At 66.7% G+C, this 17877-nt stretch overlaps 1 protein-coding gene across 2 annotated transcripts in view; it reads right to left on the bottom strand.

Moving 5' to 3' along the window:
• PKD1 (polycystin 1, transient receptor potential channel interacting) overlaps positions 1 to 17877 on the bottom strand; it is a 39375-nt gene that overhangs the window by 3414 nt on the left and 18084 nt on the right. The window contains exons 11-39 of one of the 2 annotated variants that reach the window (XM_086376204.1): positions 17008 to 17763; positions 16121 to 16252; positions 15691 to 15866; positions 15376 to 15506; positions 11230 to 14843; positions 10886 to 11035; positions 9858 to 10001; positions 9496 to 9775; positions 9216 to 9429; positions 8960 to 9131; positions 8703 to 8855; positions 7932 to 8076; positions 7213 to 7833; positions 6810 to 6966; positions 6457 to 6709; positions 6181 to 6376; positions 4453 to 4623; positions 4128 to 4271; positions 3837 to 4047; positions 3622 to 3748; positions 2801 to 2917; positions 2670 to 2719; positions 2147 to 2331; positions 1982 to 2075; positions 1616 to 1734; positions 1341 to 1543; positions 1072 to 1266; positions 554 to 693; positions 63 to 175 (exon numbers count right to left, since the gene is read on the bottom strand). In XM_086376204.1, the coding sequence (XP_086232330.1) occupies positions 63 to 175; positions 554 to 693; positions 1072 to 1266; positions 1341 to 1543; positions 1616 to 1734; positions 1982 to 2075; positions 2147 to 2331; positions 2670 to 2719; positions 2801 to 2917; positions 3622 to 3748; positions 3837 to 4047; positions 4128 to 4271; positions 4453 to 4623; positions 6181 to 6376; positions 6457 to 6709; positions 6810 to 6966; positions 7213 to 7833; positions 7932 to 8076; positions 8703 to 8855; positions 8960 to 9131; positions 9216 to 9429; positions 9496 to 9775; positions 9858 to 10001; positions 10886 to 11035; positions 11230 to 14843; positions 15376 to 15506; positions 15691 to 15866; positions 16121 to 16252; positions 17008 to 17763 (9163 nt within the window). Of the gene's footprint in view, positions 1 to 62; positions 176 to 553; positions 694 to 1071; positions 1267 to 1340; positions 1544 to 1615; positions 1735 to 1981; positions 2076 to 2146; positions 2332 to 2669; positions 2720 to 2800; positions 2918 to 3621; positions 3749 to 3836; positions 4048 to 4127; positions 4272 to 4452; positions 4624 to 6180; positions 6377 to 6456; positions 6710 to 6804; positions 6967 to 7212; positions 7834 to 7931; positions 8077 to 8702; positions 8856 to 8959; positions 9132 to 9215; positions 9430 to 9495; positions 9776 to 9857; positions 10002 to 10885; positions 11036 to 11229; positions 14844 to 15375; positions 15507 to 15690; positions 15867 to 16120; positions 16253 to 17007; positions 17764 to 17877 lie in introns of those variants that run through there. The other variant, XM_086376205.1, reaches the window with a different exon arrangement.

Here is a 17877-nt window from a genome sequence, read left to right as displayed (position 1 = left end):
GGCAAAGGCTTCCCTTTGGAAACAAGTTAGGCTAAGTGCCAGGGCGCCCCTCAGCTACTCACCTTCCTGCAGCCGCACCTGCCGCAGCCGTGGGGGCCCCAGCTCCGGCCTGGACTGGTTCCCGTGGATGTAGGGGAGCAGAACGTGGGACATCCATGGCCAAAACTCGTCAGACCTGCCCACCCCAGACCCAGAGTCGGTCACATGGCCGTCCCTCACAGCCCGGCCCCCCCGGGGTGAGAGGCCCAGGGCGCACTGCTACCAGTCCTGGCCGGGTCAGTGGGAGGCGGCCAGTGCTGCCCACAGGAGGCGGCACGGCCTGGGCTTCCTGACACTCAGGGCTGGTGAAGCTGTGCTGGGCCTGTCCTGTGTCCTCTCCCCATGGCCAGCAGCACCCACTCCAGTTCTGATGACCAGAAATGGATCGAGACGCTTCCCAACACCCCCGAGGGGCTGCACTGCACCAAGGGCAGGGTTGAGGTGGACCCTGGCTGGCGTCAGCACCACCCTGGCCCGGAGGACAGACCTGTGCCTGCACACAGGGCGTCCGTACCGGGTGATGGCCAGGAAGGCCTGGCTGTCCAGCTCCTGCTTGATGGCGCTCTGCAGGCGGTAGGCATGGTTGTGGCACGAGGTATCCCCGTAGTTGGCCAGCAGTGTCACCAGCAGGAAGAACATGTAAACCAGGAGGCCCTGGGGGGCAGGGATGGCCCTAGGGTCAGCCAAACCCAGTCTGGCGCCCCATGGGTGCAGCCTGTGACAGAGCATGGCTTCCACACACTGGGCAGCAAAGTGCCCAAAGCCAGAGAGGCTGGTGCTGAGAGCCAGGCCTGTGGGCACACATGGTCTGCAAAGGCCAAGAAGCCACACCAGGGCCCCATGAGGCTGGGCAGGAGGAGGTCACAGGAGGGGCGGAGCCCGCAGAGCCCTAGACCACCCGCAGAAAGGCCTTCTGTGCTCAGGAGGAGGGCGCATTGAGGTTTTTGAGAAAGGTGGGCCCTTCTGGAAGGTGCTGCCTGTGCCAGGAGGCCGGGAAGGGAGGCCACGCGCCAGCACGGGGCCCGAGCTCACCCGCAGCATCCTGTGCAGCCTCTTGACCTTCCGGGCTTCCTCCTTCGCCAGGAAGAGCGCAAAGCCGTGGGGCGGCCGCACGCGGGGCACACGCTCGCTCACGGGTGTCACGGCCGGGCTCTCCACTAGGGTGTCATCTTCATCGGGGTGCAGCCGCTTGGCCACCAGGGCGAAGTACAGCGCCTCCAGCAGGACCTGGGCCAGGGCTGGCATCAGAGGGGCCCATGGCAGCCAGAGGCTGGCGGGGTGGCCCCCTGCACCCTTCTCACCTTGAGCGGCTCCCAGCAGAGGAACGAGGCCAGGAAGCTGGAGCCGCTTGAGAGGAGCCACATGACAGACACGCTGGGGGGGAAGCTGGCGCCGACCCACCCCGACACACCCATGGCCACGGCCACCAGGAGCAGGCTGAGCCCGTGGGCCAGGGGCGCACACCAGGCTGGCAGCAGCCGCTTCCGCAGACCCTCCACCAGCCCTAGGAAGGCAGACAGATGGGTCAGCAGCAGCTCAGAAGAGCGGGAGGCTGTCCTGGGACTTGGGCGCGCACCTGTCCTGGGGAGCCTGGCTGGCGGGGGCTGTTCCCACGTCAGGCCTGGGCTGGGCAGCCTCATGTCCCCCGGGCTCCGCAGCATCGCAGGCTGGGTCTTCTCGCCAGGGGCACTGCACCTGAGGCAAGATGGAGGTACTCGCCCGTCAGCGGCATACTGCTCAGGGGCACAACCAGCCCCCTCTGGCCTCTGTGGAAAGAGGACGCCACCCCAGGCCAGGCAGAGGGTGCCGGGCCTGCTGGCTGCTCGGGGGTGCTCGCCTCACAGTACTGGGACCAACACCCGTCCTTCCTGCCACCGTTCCAGCAGCTGTTGCCCCACAGCACTGCACCTCCCCACCACTGCCCCTGGAACCCGGCACTCACAGGCCAGCGAGCAGGTCCGTTTCTCCCTGCGTGTCCTGGGTGGGGGCCAGGCTGCCGGCCCCTTCAGCCAGGATCTGCCGGATCAGGTTCTCATCTGTAGGGGGCAGGACAGGTCAGCCCAGAGCCCTCCTGGGGGCCTGGGCAGTGCCTCCCTACCCCGCGCACCTGAAGCGGAGAAATACTTGGCGGGCGAGGAAGGGCTGACCAGGGAGAGACTGTCCTCCTCTGGGCCTGGCGTGAGGCCCATCCGGCCCCGAGCCAGCCGCTGCAGGGCACTGCCCATGACAGACGGGTCACTCAGCAAGTCTGGCCAGCTGAGGGTGCCTTCGCTGGATGGCCAGCACACCAGGCTGCAGGCAACAGTCAGCAAGGGGTGCCCGGGCACATGATTGCACACACACCCAACCCAAGTCCTGTCACAAGGCTCTAAGCAAACGCTCCCAGGACAGGCGTGTAACACACGGATGAGTACATGTGACCCACAGGACACATGGAAGAGGACAAGTGACCCACACAACACGTGGAGGAGGACATGTGACGCCCACGACATGGACAAGGACACACGACACCCACGTCACGGACGAGGACACGCGACGCCCACGACATGGATGAGGACACACAACGCAACCCTCGCGAGGCACATCTGACCCACACAAGAAACAGCTCATGCTTTCTTTAGGGACCCCACCTTTTAGAATCCTCCAGAAATAAATCCTGTTTCATTTGTCCAGCAAACGCCTGTTGAGAAAGATATAGAGAGCCTGATCCCAGAGTGCCCAGGCCGCAGCCCCACCCGGGCAGGCCCCGGGGAGCCCGCACCTCGCCACCGAGTCCTGGGAAGGCGAGCATGGAGCTGTCCAGCATGGACGAGTCCAGGCAGCTGTCCACATCCAGTGCCTGCGGGCCTGCGGGGGTGGGGCTTGGGCCCCCTGCCACCTGCGGGAGAGGCAGGTGTAAGCGGGACACAACTTGGGGCCCCATTTGGGGAGGCGTGCCCGCCCCGGCAAGCAGAGTCTGCAGCAGTGCTGTCCTGAGAACCTTCTAGAACCACACGTGCGCTCTACACCTACAGACTCCATCATAGGAGCCGCTTGCCACGTGCCGCCGACATGGAGCGCCAGGAGTGACTCCTGTGACCCAGAAGCTGGAGTTGTATCTAACTTGAATCAGCGTAACCGTGGATGGCCACACAGAGACAAGAACGACCCTACCAGGCTGCTGGCCGAGGCGTGTAGCCTTTGCTGAGCGCTGCGTGAGGTCTCTGTCTGGCTCTGGCCTCAGGGAAGAGTCAGGAGGCGCCCGTCAGGTTTTATCGAGCCCATGTGGGACTGGTGCTGCTCTTTCCATGACCGCTCGGGAGACTCACCAGTGAGGCCACCTGGGCTGTTCTTGGAGGTTTTAAGTGACCTCCCACTGCCGCGCTGGCCCGGGGTCTGCTCAGACTTTGTCCTCGGGTTGGTTTTTCTCAGAACCTGCGGCCTGTCATCCAGGGAGCCCGTCCCTGCCTGCTCAGTGATCTGAGGCACGGGCATCGGCAGCTCACAGGGCCCGTTCATGCCTGACTTTGACGTGTTCTAGGTGCTGACCCCTTCTGGCCCTCCTGGACAGCCCGGCCATGCTCAGGAGCCCCACGCACCCACCTTGCTCCGGGACATGCGGAAGAGGAACAGGATGGCCAGGTAGACGGGGTAGACGACCAGGCTGGACACCAGGCCAACAGCGACGGTGTCCAGGCTCAGCGGGGCCAGGCTGGACACAGGGCCCTGGCTGCGGGAGAGGACACATGGGCTGGCTTGAGGGGGGGGGGGTGGGGGGGGGGGTGCCAAGGCAGGCGGGTGGGCGCCACAGCACGCACCTGTGGGCGCTGTCCCCCACAGCCCCGTACCACACGGCATTAGCACCCAGGAAGAGGCCGACGAGGAGGACGCAGCACGTGGCGCGCTGCATGCGCGTGAAGCGGCTCCGAGGTGGCCGGTCCCACATGGAGAGCCAGACGTGCTTGTCGAAGAAGCCGCGCTGCAGCTCGGCCACCAGGAGGCGCTGGAACCGCCATAGCGCCGCATCGCCTGAGGGGGACAGGCGGGCTTCAGGAGACCCCAGGCCAGGCATTGGTTTGTTTTGCTGCGGCTGCCAGGAGGGGTCTTACTTGCAGCCAGCACCTCCTTCTCCACCAGGCCCCCGTTGGCCTCCATCTCCACCGACAGCCAGTCGTTGACCAGGAAGAAGGTGCTGCGGGCGCTCTGCAGGTCCCGGACGATGACGTGCTGCAGGAACCAGGCGGGGCTCAGCCCTGTGAGAGCAGGCAGGTGGTCAGGGCCGGTGGGCAGTCAGGGCCAGCGGGCGGTAGGCAGTCGGTCAGGGCCAGCGGGTGGTAGGCAGGTGGGGCAGACAGGGCAGGGCGGGCAGTGGGCAGTCAGGGCCGGCGGGCTGTGGGTGTGCAGGGCAGGCAGTGGGCGGGCAGTGGGCCCCACCTTTGTTGTCGTGCCACACACGGATCTTCCACAGGCGGCCCAGGCTGTGCGGGGTGGCAATCTGGAAGACGTCCAGGCTGTTGCGCTGGAAGGCTCCATCCCCATCCAGGTGTCGGTGGCCGCTGCGGCCATCTGCCCCATACAGCATGATGCCCACGTGAGCCGTGGTCCCTGGAGCACAGGCGGACAGGGGCGCAACTCTGGGTTTCTGTCCACGGATGCTGACCCCGGCACGTCTGCCTGTTGATCTCCCTTCAACAGGCAAGGCCCGATCTCAGGCCCTCAAACTGTTCCATAAACGGCCCCGGTGGCGGTGGAGCATTAACTGCGAGTGACCACATGGGACAGAAGCATGGCTGCCAGCCCGCAGTCTGCTGCACGAATAAGAGACCCATATGCTGGTGCTGACTGGTGACACCACCCCTTCTAGAGCCTGCTGCTGACCAGTCCCTGCGCACCTGTCTCACACAAACCACCAGGCGCACGTGGTCTCGCCCCCGTGTCAGCCACGATAAACCCACACGACATTTTATGAATGTCACAGAAGGGAACAGAAACACACTTCAGAAATGAAAATTTCCCCGGACTTCCTTGGCGGTCCATTGGTAAAAATCTGCCTTGCAATGAAGGGGACACAAGTTCGATCCCTGGTCCTGGAAGATTCCACATGTGGTGGGACAACTCGGCCCGGGCGCCTCAGTGACGAAGCCCGGGCTCTAGAGCCCACGAGCTGCAGTGTTGAGTCAGTGCCAGGAGCCTGTGCTCTGCAGCCAGAGAGGAGCACCCGCACCACTAGAGAAAGCCCACACAGCAACCAAGACCTGGGGCAGCTTCAGGATAAACACATAAAAATTTAAGAAAATAAACACTTTCCTAACAAGAGAGGGGACCCGGTGATAAAGACGAAAGCACAGCAAAGAGATGAAAACTGGTACCAAAAAAGTGCGCTTTAAATTAAAGGCAAACGCGTAACTGAAGACCTAGCCAACTGTGCAGCTCCTGCCGCCGCCCCAGGCCCTAAAAACGCCGCCAGTGGCAACGAGTGGCCGACATGAGCAAGGACACTGGTTGCAACAAAAAGGATGAAGACACCGCGGAGCAACCAATACGGCAAACGCTTCTTCACATGAGACGAGCTCTCAGAGGTGCTTCACAGCAGGAGCGTGGACAATGTGCGCAGTAAAGTGACCTCTGGCCGAAACACAAGGACGCCCCTAAGGCGGCGCTCACCGATGGGAACACCGCTCAGACTACTTGCTCAGTTTCCCACAAAGAAATAAGATGCCTGATCTCAGCGTCCAACGTGTATGTCGCGCAGTACTGACCCCATGCCAACCTGCTTCTCTGATGGCTATAACTGATGGTCAGAGAGCTAGAGACATTGTGAAATTCACAACATTTCACCCGGACGACCTGCTACCGTTTAGTAATCAATGGGCTTCCCTGCTGGCTCAGTCAGTAAAGAATACGCCTGCAATGTAGGAGACCCGGGTCGATCCCTGGGTCGGGAAGATCCCCAGGAGAAGGGAATGGCAACCCACTCCAGTATTCTCGCCTGGAGAATCCCATGGACAGAGGAGCCTAGCAGGCTACAGTCCATGGGGCCACTTAGCGACTAAACCACCACACGGTCGATGGCCTGGCTGATCCTGCCCACCTGTGCATGCCAGTGGGACTGCATGCCCACAGGCCACTGTGTGTGAACCTGCCCCGCCGGAAGCCCCTCACCTGAGCCCCGGCCCCAGCCAGTCTTGACCAGGATCTCGTACTTGAAGCGGCCCCCCTTCCCGCAGAACGGGATGGCGCGGACCCGGCGGACGTCCAGCTGGTCCAGCTTACGCAGGATCACGGCCATGACTGCGTAGGTCAGCAGGCACACGGCGCAGGTCAGCAGGACGACGTGGTTGATGCCGGAGGCCGGCTCCTGGGGAGACAGGCCCGTCAGCCCCGAGGCCGCGCACCACGGCACTGGGCCCCCTTCCGTGCGGGCGCGGCGCCACTCACGGGGAAGGTGAACTCAATGCGGCTGGCGGGCACGAAGAGGCTGGCACCGAAGGCGGTGAGGTGGCGGGTGAGACAGACGGCCTCGCGGGGCGAGGTCTCCTCCAGGGGCACCAGCCCCTCCGAGCGCCATACCATGTGCTCCTCGCTGAAGTACTGGCAGAGCGACGTGTACAGGCCCACGGACACCGCCAGCGCCGACCAGCGGAAGTGGCTGCTCAGGTTCAGGTGGTAGCTCGCGCCCAAGTCGCGGGACCTGGAGGGGGGCGTGTCACGGCCAGGCCCCGCCCCACCCAGCCCCGCCCCGCCGCTCCCACCACGGGGAGCCCACCCGCCGAGGCCGCTGCGCACCGCACCCCGGGGCGATGAAGAAGGTGTAGGGCCTGTGGTCGCCACCCGCCAGGGCCTCCAGGCTGATCTTCTTGCTGGCTGAGCAGTTGTACTCGTTAGGCCGGGGCTCTGAGTGCAGGTAGGCAGCCAGGAAGGGCTCGGGCTCGTCCGGCAGGTACTGTTCTGTGGGCAGGCGGCATGGGCAAGCTCAGACCCCTGCCCGGGCAGCCCACACGCCCTGGGAGCCCACCCCTGTGGCCCTCTGGCCAGGCCCCTAGAGCCCCATGAAGCAGGACACAAGCCTTAACACAGGCCACAAGTTGGGGGTGCCTGTGAGAAACACAGGTTTAGCTGGCCACCCTGCAGCCCCACATGAGTCGGGTGCAGAGAGGAGGAGGCCGCCCACCAAGGGCCCCGCTGGCCACGCACCGTCCAGCACTGTGAAGGTGAGCTGCAGGTGCAGCCCCGCCTCGGGGTTGCTGTTCTCAGGGGTGACCACAACGCTGACCGAGGCCCGGGGCTGGATGACGGTGGAGCCGGCAGGGACGCACTGGTCCTGGGCAGCCTGGTCCGAGTTGTTGGGCACCTTCACAGTGATGGCGCGCTCCGAGGCCAGCTGCCTGATAGGGATCTGGGCGCCGGCCTGCGTCTGGAAGGCCATGGAGGCCACCTTGGTGGAGACGGTGTAGTTGCTGATGTAGCCAAAGGGGAAGGGGTTGGAGTCCACAAGCAGGATGAGCTGCACCACGTCGCTGAGGTTGGGCAGGGCTGCGCTGAAGGCTTCGGGGATGGAGAAGTGGCAGCCGGGGCCCGGGACGTCACCCTGGCACAGCAGGCTCCGTGGGTCCGAGCGCTTGCCCTGCGCCAGGATCTCCTCGCCTGCCAGTGTCAGGGGCTCCTCGTTGAGCACGCGGGAGCGTGTGAGAATGCCCACGAGGGCAGACGACAGCTGGTAGGCCCTGGATGCCACCAGCAGGGAGGGCGGTTCCGCCCCCAGCTCCGAGGGCTGTGGGCCCTGCACGTCTGAGCTGGCCACATGGATGAGGTCGCCTGTGGGTGGCAGAGGAGGTGGGGGGAGGCAAGTGAGGGGAGGGGTTGTGGGAGGGGTCAAGGGAGAGGAGGGGGCAGAGGTCGGCGGGGCGGCGCACCTGTGATGTTGAGGATGCTGTCTGCGATGGTGGTAGGCGTCCCCGCGCCCGTGGCGGTCTCCGCCTGCAGGATACGCATCATGTCTTCCAGCCTGTGCAGCGTCTTCTTCAGGCATGAGCGGCACACGAGCTCCCGGCTGGACACCTGCAGGGCGCCCACACTGCGTCCAGCCAGCTGGCCAGGCCAGGTGGGGCTCGCCCCACTCACCCTGCCCCTAGCGCAGCCTTTGCAGGGGGCTCCCTGCCTCCACTGGCCATTCCGAAGCACCCTTCCCGCTGTGTTCTGCAGGATCCACACTGAACACGCCTCCACCCCCAGTCTCTCTCCCAGAAGCCCCTCAGTGACCCTTCCCCACATGCAGGCCAAGTTCAAGGTTGCGTGGCCCCACTAGCCATCCTGGCCCCTCACACACCCGAGCCAGCTACAGAGCAGTTGGTGACCACGGCCAGCGCAGAGATCCCGCACTACCCTCCTGAGGCCTCAGCAACAGCCACCGGCCTCCCCTGACACCAAGCCCCCATCAGAACAGAGCCCAGCCCAGCCTGGCCACTGACTCCTGGGCAACGGGGTGGGGACCACAGGCCCGGGGTGGAGCACAGAACAGCGTCTCCACTCCGCGCTGCCCACCCCCCCACCCGCCCTCCCCGGGTGCTTCTTGTGCCCAGAGCCCTGGGGGCCGCCCTGGGGGCATGTAGCCGTGCAGGCTTGGCTAGGAAGGGAGCTCTCGGGATGTGGGGGGCCGGGCTGCTGTGGGGCTGGGTCTGCCCTACCGTGCACTGGGCCAGCGCGGCTGCCACCTGCTGGATGTCGTCCACCGTGTTGACCCGCAGGGACACCAGCGTCTCCGTGATGTTCTTGCGTATCTGGGCACGCAGCTCCTGCCTGGGGTCCGGCTCCGCCAGCACAGGCAAGGTCTGCTCGTACTGCGGGCACAGGGCCGTCAGCGGGCAGCGCCGGCCAGACACCGTCAAAAGGGGCTTCCCAGGACCTGGGTGGGGGTCGCCTGGCATGGGGGGGTCTTGCCCACCTCGTTGAGCACAGCGATGAGCGCCAGTGAGTACTCCATGACGTGCTGGGGGTCGGCCTGCCGCAGCAGCCCCGGCAGCGTGCTCCCCGCCAGGCTATGCAGCCAGCCCGTGAGGTCCAGGGGGCCGTCAGCAGGGTCCCCGGGGGGGTCTGGCAGGGTGATGGTCAGAGACCTAAGGGCAGAGGCGGGGCGTGAAAGGGGCTGGGCCCTCCCCTGACCCCTGGCCAGCGGGCTGGCTCTGTGGGCACGGGCTCACCTGTTGAGGGCGACCACGGCGGCCCCCAGCTGGTCCTGCACCAGCACAGCCAGGCCCACCACGAAGTGGGGCGCGAAGCCAGGCGGCAGCACGGCCCCATAGGAGGCGAGGCTGCCCTTGTAGACGCAGAACTCCTCGCAGTGGCCCTGGCGGCAGCGCCGCAGCTGCAGGGCGTACACCAGCGGCGCCCCCGCGTCCTCCGCGTCCTGCCAGCCTGTGGGCCCAGGGTGTCAGCGGGGTCCCCGCCCGGCCTGCCCACCCCACGGCCGGCCGTACTCACCCGTGCACTCGAAGTGCAGCTTGGTGGTGAGCGCACGCACGTCCTCCACGGGGAAGAGGCGGCAGGAGCCGCCTCGCGGCGGGCGGTTGGGCGCCAGGCGAATGGAGGCACAGCCCTGCTCCTGGCCTGAGCGGCCCAGCACGGTCAGCGTGAAGGTGTAGCCCTCGCCGTCGCGCAGCACGCCCCGCCGCACCACCAGCCGCATGCCCGTGCTGCCCGTGGATGTGGTCGTCGCGTCCAGCACCAGCGTCTCGTTGCTGAAGCTGCGCGCAGCCCACAGCTGAGGGGGGCACGGAGACCACGGTGCTTGGGGGAGGGTCTCCCCCAGGACCACCCAGCGCCCCCAGCCCCTTCCCACTCACCCCATGCTCCAGGCCCCCGTCGCAGTTGTCACAGCGGCCCTCCAGGTACACATAGGAGCTGCGGCTCACTGCGTACACCGCCTGCGCCTTGCAGGACACGCACTCCAGGGATACAATGGGCACCCGGCCGCTGCGGACCAGCACCTGGAAGCCGTCGGGGTGAGGGGCCTGCCACCTGCGTGGGCTCTGCTTGACATCAGACCCTCCCGTCTGCCCAGGCGGAGGGCAGCAGCAGACCCTGTTGTGCCCCAGCCCTCCTGTGCCTCCTCCCCTGCAGGCGCCACCTGCCAAGGCTCCTCTCAGGCCCAGCCCTCACCCAGGACTCTGTGTGGTTTTGTGACTCCCAAGCTGGGGGAGGGGATTTGAGGAGCACAGACCACGAGGACTTGGTTTCTGCAGCCCCCAGGGCCCCCGACAGGCGCCCAGACACAAGTGGATGGAGAAGCAGAGGCAGGAAGGCGTGAGCGAGTGCACACATCCGTGCAGGGACGACAGCGAGCCAGGTATGGCTCCGTCCAAGCGCCCCGCTGCTGTGCACTCTGGGGGGTCCCTGGCACACAGCCCCAGATGGCCCCTCTGGGCAGGACCCCCGCCGGGCGGAGGCCTGGCACCCCCCTGGCACAGGGGATGCACCCCATCCCAGGCACCAGCAGGGCCTGGTGCACTGGCTCCCATCACAGCCGGTGGGGTGCAGTGCTCAGGGACAGAGACTGCGCCATGCACGTGAGGCCAGGCCTCCCCATTCCGGGAGGGGCCCCCATGTGCCAGGAGGGGACGGCCTAGGGCTGTGCCTTGAGGCTTCCTGCGCCTATACGGCCTTTCTGGAGGGAAGCCAAGCCGAGGGCAGTCTTATTAAACAGAAATGGCATCGAGAGGAGTGACAACTCAAGACCGATGACTTCCAAAGCCCCCAAAACGTAAAAAAACCACTTGGGAACGGGAGCTAGGCACTGCGTGGGCTCCGCCTTGCCAGCTGCACCCGTCTCAGGGCCGAGGGCTCTCCAAGGCTGGGCCGCAGTAGCACCCACCGTTTGGCTGGTGACCTCCTCCTTGCGGCCGGCCTTCCACACGGTCAGGTTGAAGGTGTACTCCACGCCGGCACGCAGGCGCTCCCGAGGGATGGTGACCACGCTGCTCCCGCGGGGCCCGAAGTTCAGCGCACACCCACCGGTCTCGCTCTGCAGCCCATAACGGGGGGTGGTGGTGAGACCCCAGAGCTGCTCTGGCCTGCAGCAGCAAGACCCCCTACCCCCAACTGTGGTCCAACCCTCCACCCCCCGCCCTTCACCGGGCACTCGGAGCCCAGGCTTGCTGGGCTCATCACACAGACGCCCCGCGCGGGGTGGGGAGGACGCGTGCCCCCGTGGCTGACCTGCGTTGCGGCCACGCAGGCCCAGTGGAAGCTGAGGGGTGTCTGGTCGCCATCCTCCAGGTTGGGGTCGTAGGACTTGCTTCCGTCCAGCACCAGGTCCTGAGAGTCTGACCACACGCGGGAGGAGCCGCCCTCCACGATGGGCACTAGACGCTCGGGGGCCACCGTCACGTTGGCCTGGATGCTCCGGGCCAGCGGGGTGTCCCCGAACGACACCACGAACACAAAGCAGTAGTGGCCCACGGGCAGCGCAAGCCGCGGCACCACCAGCTGGGGCCGGCTCACGTCCACACCGGGCAGGGCCACCCGGGCTGTGCGCCCAGGCCGCTGGCAGCTGGTGGCGCGGTACACCTCCCAGCGGTACTCGGTCTGGTAGGTGACGCAGTCCCGCAGGTCCACGTGGGCCTCCAGGTAGTTGCGCTGGGAGCGCCGCATGAGTACCTGCGGCGGCAGGGCCACGTCCACCGCGGGCTCCCTGCAGGCCAGCACGTGGACGGTGACCGTGGCCTGCGCCACGAAGAAGCTCACCAGGTTGGAGGCGTTCACCTGCACGGGGTAGTCCCCGGGCTGCAGGTAGGAGTGCACCGCCCAGGGCCCCTCTGTGTCCTCCACTGGGGCCCCATCCCCGAAGTCCCAGTGGTAGGACACGCGCCGGGGACTGGGGCTGGTGGCCGCCTCAAAGTGGGCGGAGCGGTTGGCAAAGCAGCGGGGGCCGCGCAGCGCCACGTGCTGGATGGCGTCCTGCACCTCCACCAGCAGCGTGCAGTTCACACCGCCCAGCTCATTGAAGGCGCGCACGTGGATCTCCAGCAGCCCCGCGGCCACAGGGGTGTAGGTGACGTCACGGCCTGACAGAATGACCAGCGAGTCCCCCTGCACCTTCTGCAGCGAGAAGTACCAGGCGTAGGCGACGCGGGAGCCCCGCTGCACGCGGGCGCTGAAGTTCCGCTCAGCGCCTGTGGCGATGGCCGGCCCGCAGCAGTCGGGCACCTGCAGCCCACCCACAGCCTCCAGCACCGAGATGCGCACCTGGGCCTGCGCCCGGCTTACACGGTTCTCGGCGTGCACGCTCACCGTGTAGTCCCCGACCCGGGGGAAGCTGCGGGAAAAGTGGGGCGTGGGCAGCACCTCGAGGCCGCCCCCGCCGACCTGCAGGAGGAAGCGGACGGCCGAGCCAGCGGCCAGCAAGATCTGAAAGTGCACCGGCTGCCCAGGCTCCACCACCTTCCTGCTGGCCCACAGCACCAGGCCCACGATGGGCTCCTGCACCGTGAGGTTGTGCGTGGCCGTGACCCAGCTGACCGCATTGGAAGCATTGAGCTGGATCGAGACCGGGCCGGCATCAGGGAGGACCACAGTGATGTGCTGGCCCTGCCTGCTGCCACCTGGCACAGCCCAGCGCCAGCTCACGTCAGTCCCCACGGCCAGCTGCCCCCAGAAAGGCACTGTGGAACCGGCCACCACGAAGCCGCCGTCCAATTCCCTGGCCTGGATGCTGAGGCCGCCAACGGGCACCTGCACAACCACCTCCACGCTGGCATTGGCCAAGCCCAGCTGGTTCTTGGCCACTACTGTGACCAGGCATAGGCCGGGGCTGGGGAAGATGAGGGTGGTGGAAGGCTCCCGGGTCTCCCAGCACAGCCCTTCCTCCAGGGACCAGCTGTAAGTGACGCTGCTGCCCCCAGCCAGCTCGGCCCAGAGGGTGACACTTGTGTTAACGGCAGCTGGGTTCGGGGAGGCAGTCACGGCCAGCCACCCCACCGGCTCCACAAAGTCCACCGTGCAGTTGGCTGAGGCGCTGCCCAGCATGTTGGTGGCCCGCAGCTGGACGTGGTAGGTGCCGGCCTCAAGCACGGTGAGCGAGAAGGCTTTGCCGCTGCCAGCCAGGGTGGGGCCACCGTCGCGCTGAGCGGCCCAGCTGTAGGAGATGTTGGTGCCATCGCGCACCACAGCCTGCAGCTGCAGCGTGCGGTTGGTGGGGAAGCAGCAGCCGCCGCCCACCACCTGCAGCCCCTCGATGTGCTGCAGGACATAGACGAAGATGCTGTCTTGGGCGGCGCCCACCTCGTTCTCGGCTGTGACGATGATGTTGAAGGTGCCCACAGAGCGGAAAGTGTAAGAGATGGTAGGGCCCCCGGGGATGGGTGTGCAGCGGTCGCAGAGGACCCAGGAGTAGTGCACATCGCTGCCGGCCTCCAGCACAGTGCTGAAGCTCACGCTGCCGTTGAGGGGCACCACTGTGCGGCTGGCGTTCAGGCTGAGCCCCCGCACGCGCCGCTGTACAGTCACATTCAGCCGGGCCTCCCCCCGGCTCACCTCGTTCCAGCCGGCCACCCTGACTTGGAAGCAGCCTGTGCTGCTGTAGGCATGAGTGACCGTGGGGCCCTGCAGCTGCCTGCCGTCCCCCAGCTCCCACAGGTAGCTGGCAGGGTGCCCACGGCCCACAGCGGAGAACAGGTAGGGCTGCTGTAGCTCCAGAGCATGGGAGCTATTGACCCTGATGCCCGTGACCTCCATGGGCTCCTGTACCTCCACCAGCGCCGAGTCATTGGTGGCCGAGATGTTGTTGGCCGCGGTGACTGTCACAAGGTAGGAGCCCGCGAGCCGGTAGGTGAACGTGGCCTCGGGGCCCCCGACGTGGGTGGCGCCATCCTCGGCGCCGAAGTCCCAGGTGTAGCGGTAGGGGAAGGGGGGCCAGGCGTGGGCCACCAGGCGGGCCTCGTCCCCAAGCCGCACGAACTGCCTCTCGGGCTGCAGGGTGACGTTGCCCAGCTCAGGCTCCACGCAGACGCTGCTGAAGTAGTGTGCTCTGTTCACGCGGCTCGACAGCACCAGCGCCAGCGGGAACGTGCCGCTGTGCGTAAAGCTGTGCGTCACGGTCGGGTCCCCCTGGATGCTGACATTGGGTGAACCGTCCCCGAAAGTCCAGTCAAAGACGTAGTGGGCAGGGTCCCCGGTGACATGGGCCGTGAGGCGGGCGTGCGGCTGGGAGGCGATGCAGGCCACCGGCTCGATCCACAGCACCTCCAGGACGAAGACGTGCACAGGCAGGCTGCGGGCCAGGTGGCCGGCAGGGCTGGACGCGCTCACCGTCACCGTGCAGTTCTGCGCCCGCCGGTACACGTGCTCCACCGTGGCCTCGGGGCCCGTGAGCACCGTGCCGTCCCCCATGTCGAAAGTCCATGTGACATTGTCACCGGAATCCAGGGCAGCGCTGACCACCGTGGGCACACCCTGCTCTACGGCGGGGCTCAGGCTCACCGTCAGGCCGCAGAGCTCCTCGAAGACGCGGACGCTGACGTCCGCCACCGTGTGGCTTACTGTGTTGTTGACCTCCAGGCGGACACGGTACGTGCCCCTCAAGGCGAATGTGTGGTTGACCTCTGGCTGGGGCTGGGTGACAGCTGGGGAGCCATCCCCGAAGTCCCACGTGTAGAGGACACCGCCGGGCGACGGAAGCGGGCGCGGGAAGAAGGCAACGGGCCGGCCAGCCACCAGGACCTGGCTGCCCACAGCCACAGCCACGGCAGGCAGGGCAGCACGCACGCTGACAGGCACCTGCTGCGTCAGGTTCTCGAAGGCGGTGGACACAAGCAGGGTCAGGCTGTACTCACCTGGTGGACAGGCCCCGAGTGGGGATGTGGCCAAGCCAGCGCTGCCACCCCACTCACAACCCGCCCACCCCAGCCCCTGGGCTGTTGGCGGGGCCACGGGGCAAACAGGGCCCCAGGCAGAGTGTGCTCTCCACACAGGGCGAGGCAGAAAGAGGTGAAGGGCAACTCAGGTGCAAATGCCCTTGGGTGACGGGCGGGTGCAGGGCCAGGATCACAGGCTGTTTACACTTCTGTGTGAGGCTTCTGGGACTTCAGAAGCGACTTAGAAGGATCTCCCCTTCTCCCCCAGAAAAGGCTCAGGGGAGGGGAACAGGAGGGACAGAAGGGGTCTGTTTCTGGCTGGCAGACTCGCATCACGGGTCTCTGAGGCCCAATCCCCCCTCACCTCCCTTCTTCACGCTAGCAGGGGCCCCAGGCCATCAGCCCGGCTGCATTCTGGAGGCAGGACCCAGGGACAACCCCCCAGGGAGGCGCTGTCCCAGGGCAGAGCGCGCCCAAGCTACAGGCCGTGAGGGCGGGAGGCAGCCCTTACCTGGGAAGGTGTAGGTGTGCGAGGTGTTGTGCTCCACCAGCACCTGGGCCACTGTGGGGTCTGGGACCTCGAACGAGTCGTACGGAGGCTTGAACTGGCCGACCGCCTGCTGCCCGTCCCCAAAAGTCCACCTGCCAGGGCAGGGAGCAGGCGGTGAGCAGCCTGGGGAGGGCCCACTGCACCCCTGCAGTGCCCGCTGGCCCGGCTGCAGCCCCCTTCCCGGGAACCACCGCCCTGATGCGGCCCCTCCGAAGGGCCCGTGTCCCCAGCACGTTCTGGCAGGGAGGTGGGGGCTGGGGGAGACGCTGCACTCACAGGAAAGCCACCTCCACAGCTGAGTCCACCAGCACGTGGGCGGCCAGCGCCAGCGTGCCGTTGGGGGCCAGCACGGGCGGCACTGCCGACACGCACAGGCCCCGCATCCGCTGCATCGGCTCCACGGTGACGTTGAAGTGCGCGCTGACGCTGCTCACATGGTTGGAAGCCGTCAGCTGTGGACACAGGCAGCAGTGAGCAGGCCGCCCGCCAGCCGCGAAGCAGTGTGGACAGAGCCCCCCAAGCCCCGCACTCACCCACCGCTGCCACGGGGTCCTCGGGAGCAGAGCGGAGCAGAAAGCACAGGTGAGCAGTGCCGCGCCCCGCCCCACGCCCCACCCCACGCCCTGGGTCCTGCCCCCGCCCCCCCCACGCCCCGCTCTCCCCACGCCCCGCCCCTCCCACCCCTGCGCCCGAGACCCCGACCCACCGAGAGCTTGAAGACTGCTGCGCTCTGGTAGATGACGTTGAAGACCACGTTGTGGAAGGTCAGGGACTGCTTGTCGTCGATGGTCCAGCGGAAGACCACGTCCGAGCCGGCCTCCACCGCGGGACTGTACCTCTGCAGAAGGGCGCCACGTGAGCGGCCACGGCCTGTCCCAGGCCAAGGTCCCTGGGGGACGGACGCTGCCCCCAGCCCAGGTCCACCCGCCTGGACACGGCTGTCTGTGGGCTTCCCTTTCAGCCATGGAGGTCGTCATACCATACAGGGCTGAGCCCAGGCCTGGCCACACACCAACCTCTCTGTACCTCGGAGGCCCAGTGCCCAAGACCAGAGGCCAACCCACCACAGCCTGCACCCCCATCCCAGGCTCCCACTCGGGAGGCACGTGTGTCCCCACGGGCCTCGTGGTTCTGGACGCTCCCCTGCGTCACCCGACAGGTGTAAGCAAGGAAGACGGGACGCAACTGCACAATGGCCCGTGTGCAAGACGGGCACCCAGAGCACAGGCGCAGCCCGACAGCGGCCGGGCGGCAGTGGGCCCCAACCTTAGAAAGGGCTCAGTTCACCTGGTGAGACCCCAGTGGGGGTCTCAAAACACACCCAGGAACAGGGCGGTCGAAGGCAGGTGAAGAGCTCAAAAGCAGGCTCAGGAAACGTGGGAGAAAGAAGTGTTTTCAAAACAACTGTTCCGGAGGTGACTCTCCCGTCACTCGGGGATGGACGAGCCATTTTCTGCGCGCAGGGCCACCCGCAGGGGCCTGCCCAGGACCCAACACCAGGCCCAGTGTCCCAGCGGCTAGGCACGCTCCAGGATGGGGACGGGTGGCCCTCCACTGGGAGCCGCATCTCGGCGGGGCAGGGACCCCACTCACCACCAAGACGCCCTGCAGCACGCGGGCCTCGGGGCTGGGTGTGGCACGGAGCCCGCGGATGGGCTCTTCCGCCATCACCAGCAGGCTGAGGTTGGCCCGGCCGGCCCCGTTCTCCACCACCACCTCCACCTCGTGCTCGCCCTCGCGGAGCCTGGGCAGCGTCAGCATGGAAAACAGGCTGCCATTGGCCTCCTGGGCGCAGCCAGGCGCCAGGGTGGCCACAGCGGCTGGGCAGGCAGCCTCAAAGGGCGCGCTGGCATTGCCCCCGGGCCAGCGGGCCTCGGCGGTGGCATTGGTGCCCGAGTCCACCTGCAGTACCAGGGGCGACCCACTGGTGGGCACGTAGAGGCGGCCGTCCTGGGGGGCCGGGTAGATGGCCCGAAGCCCGGCCACTGGGGAGAGGACGTCGAAGATGCAAGTCAGGTTGTGCCTGGATACACTGTTGCCCACTGTGGCCCTGACCTCATAACGCCCCGGCCGCCGCAGCCCCGGGTTGGGGCCCAGGCCCAGCAGAGGGGTGAGCCGCTCTGTGGCGGCCAGCAACCGCAGGGCACAGGCGGGGCCAGCCGGGGCCGCCTCCAGCTGGGCAGGCAGGTGGGCGAGCCAGGCTGAGGCATTGGCAGAGAAATACGAAGCCTCGGAGCCTGGGAAGCTGAGCGCCGGGGGGCAGCGCAGGAGGGTGCCCGGCCCCGCGTCGTGCTGCAAGATGACGAGATCACCGGGGAGCAGGGTGATGTCCTGGCCATGGAATGGGACCTGCGGGAGAAGGCGGCAGGGCCGGGTTGCGTCCTCAATACGGGAAGGGGCACTGAGTCACTCCCCACAGGGGCCTCCACGTTCCTCGGTTCCTTGGAGCACCCGGCTTCCCAG

This window comes from Bos grunniens, chromosome 25 (genome assembly GCF_055505025.1).
Source record: "Bos grunniens cultivar Pamir isolate PY7600 chromosome 25, Bosgru_T2T1.0, whole genome shotgun sequence".
NCBI classification, from domain to species: Eukaryota; Metazoa; Chordata; class Mammalia; order Artiodactyla; family Bovidae; genus Bos; species Bos grunniens.
Note: the sequence above shows the minus strand (reverse complement) of the source record. Positions and strands in the feature narration are given on the sequence as shown.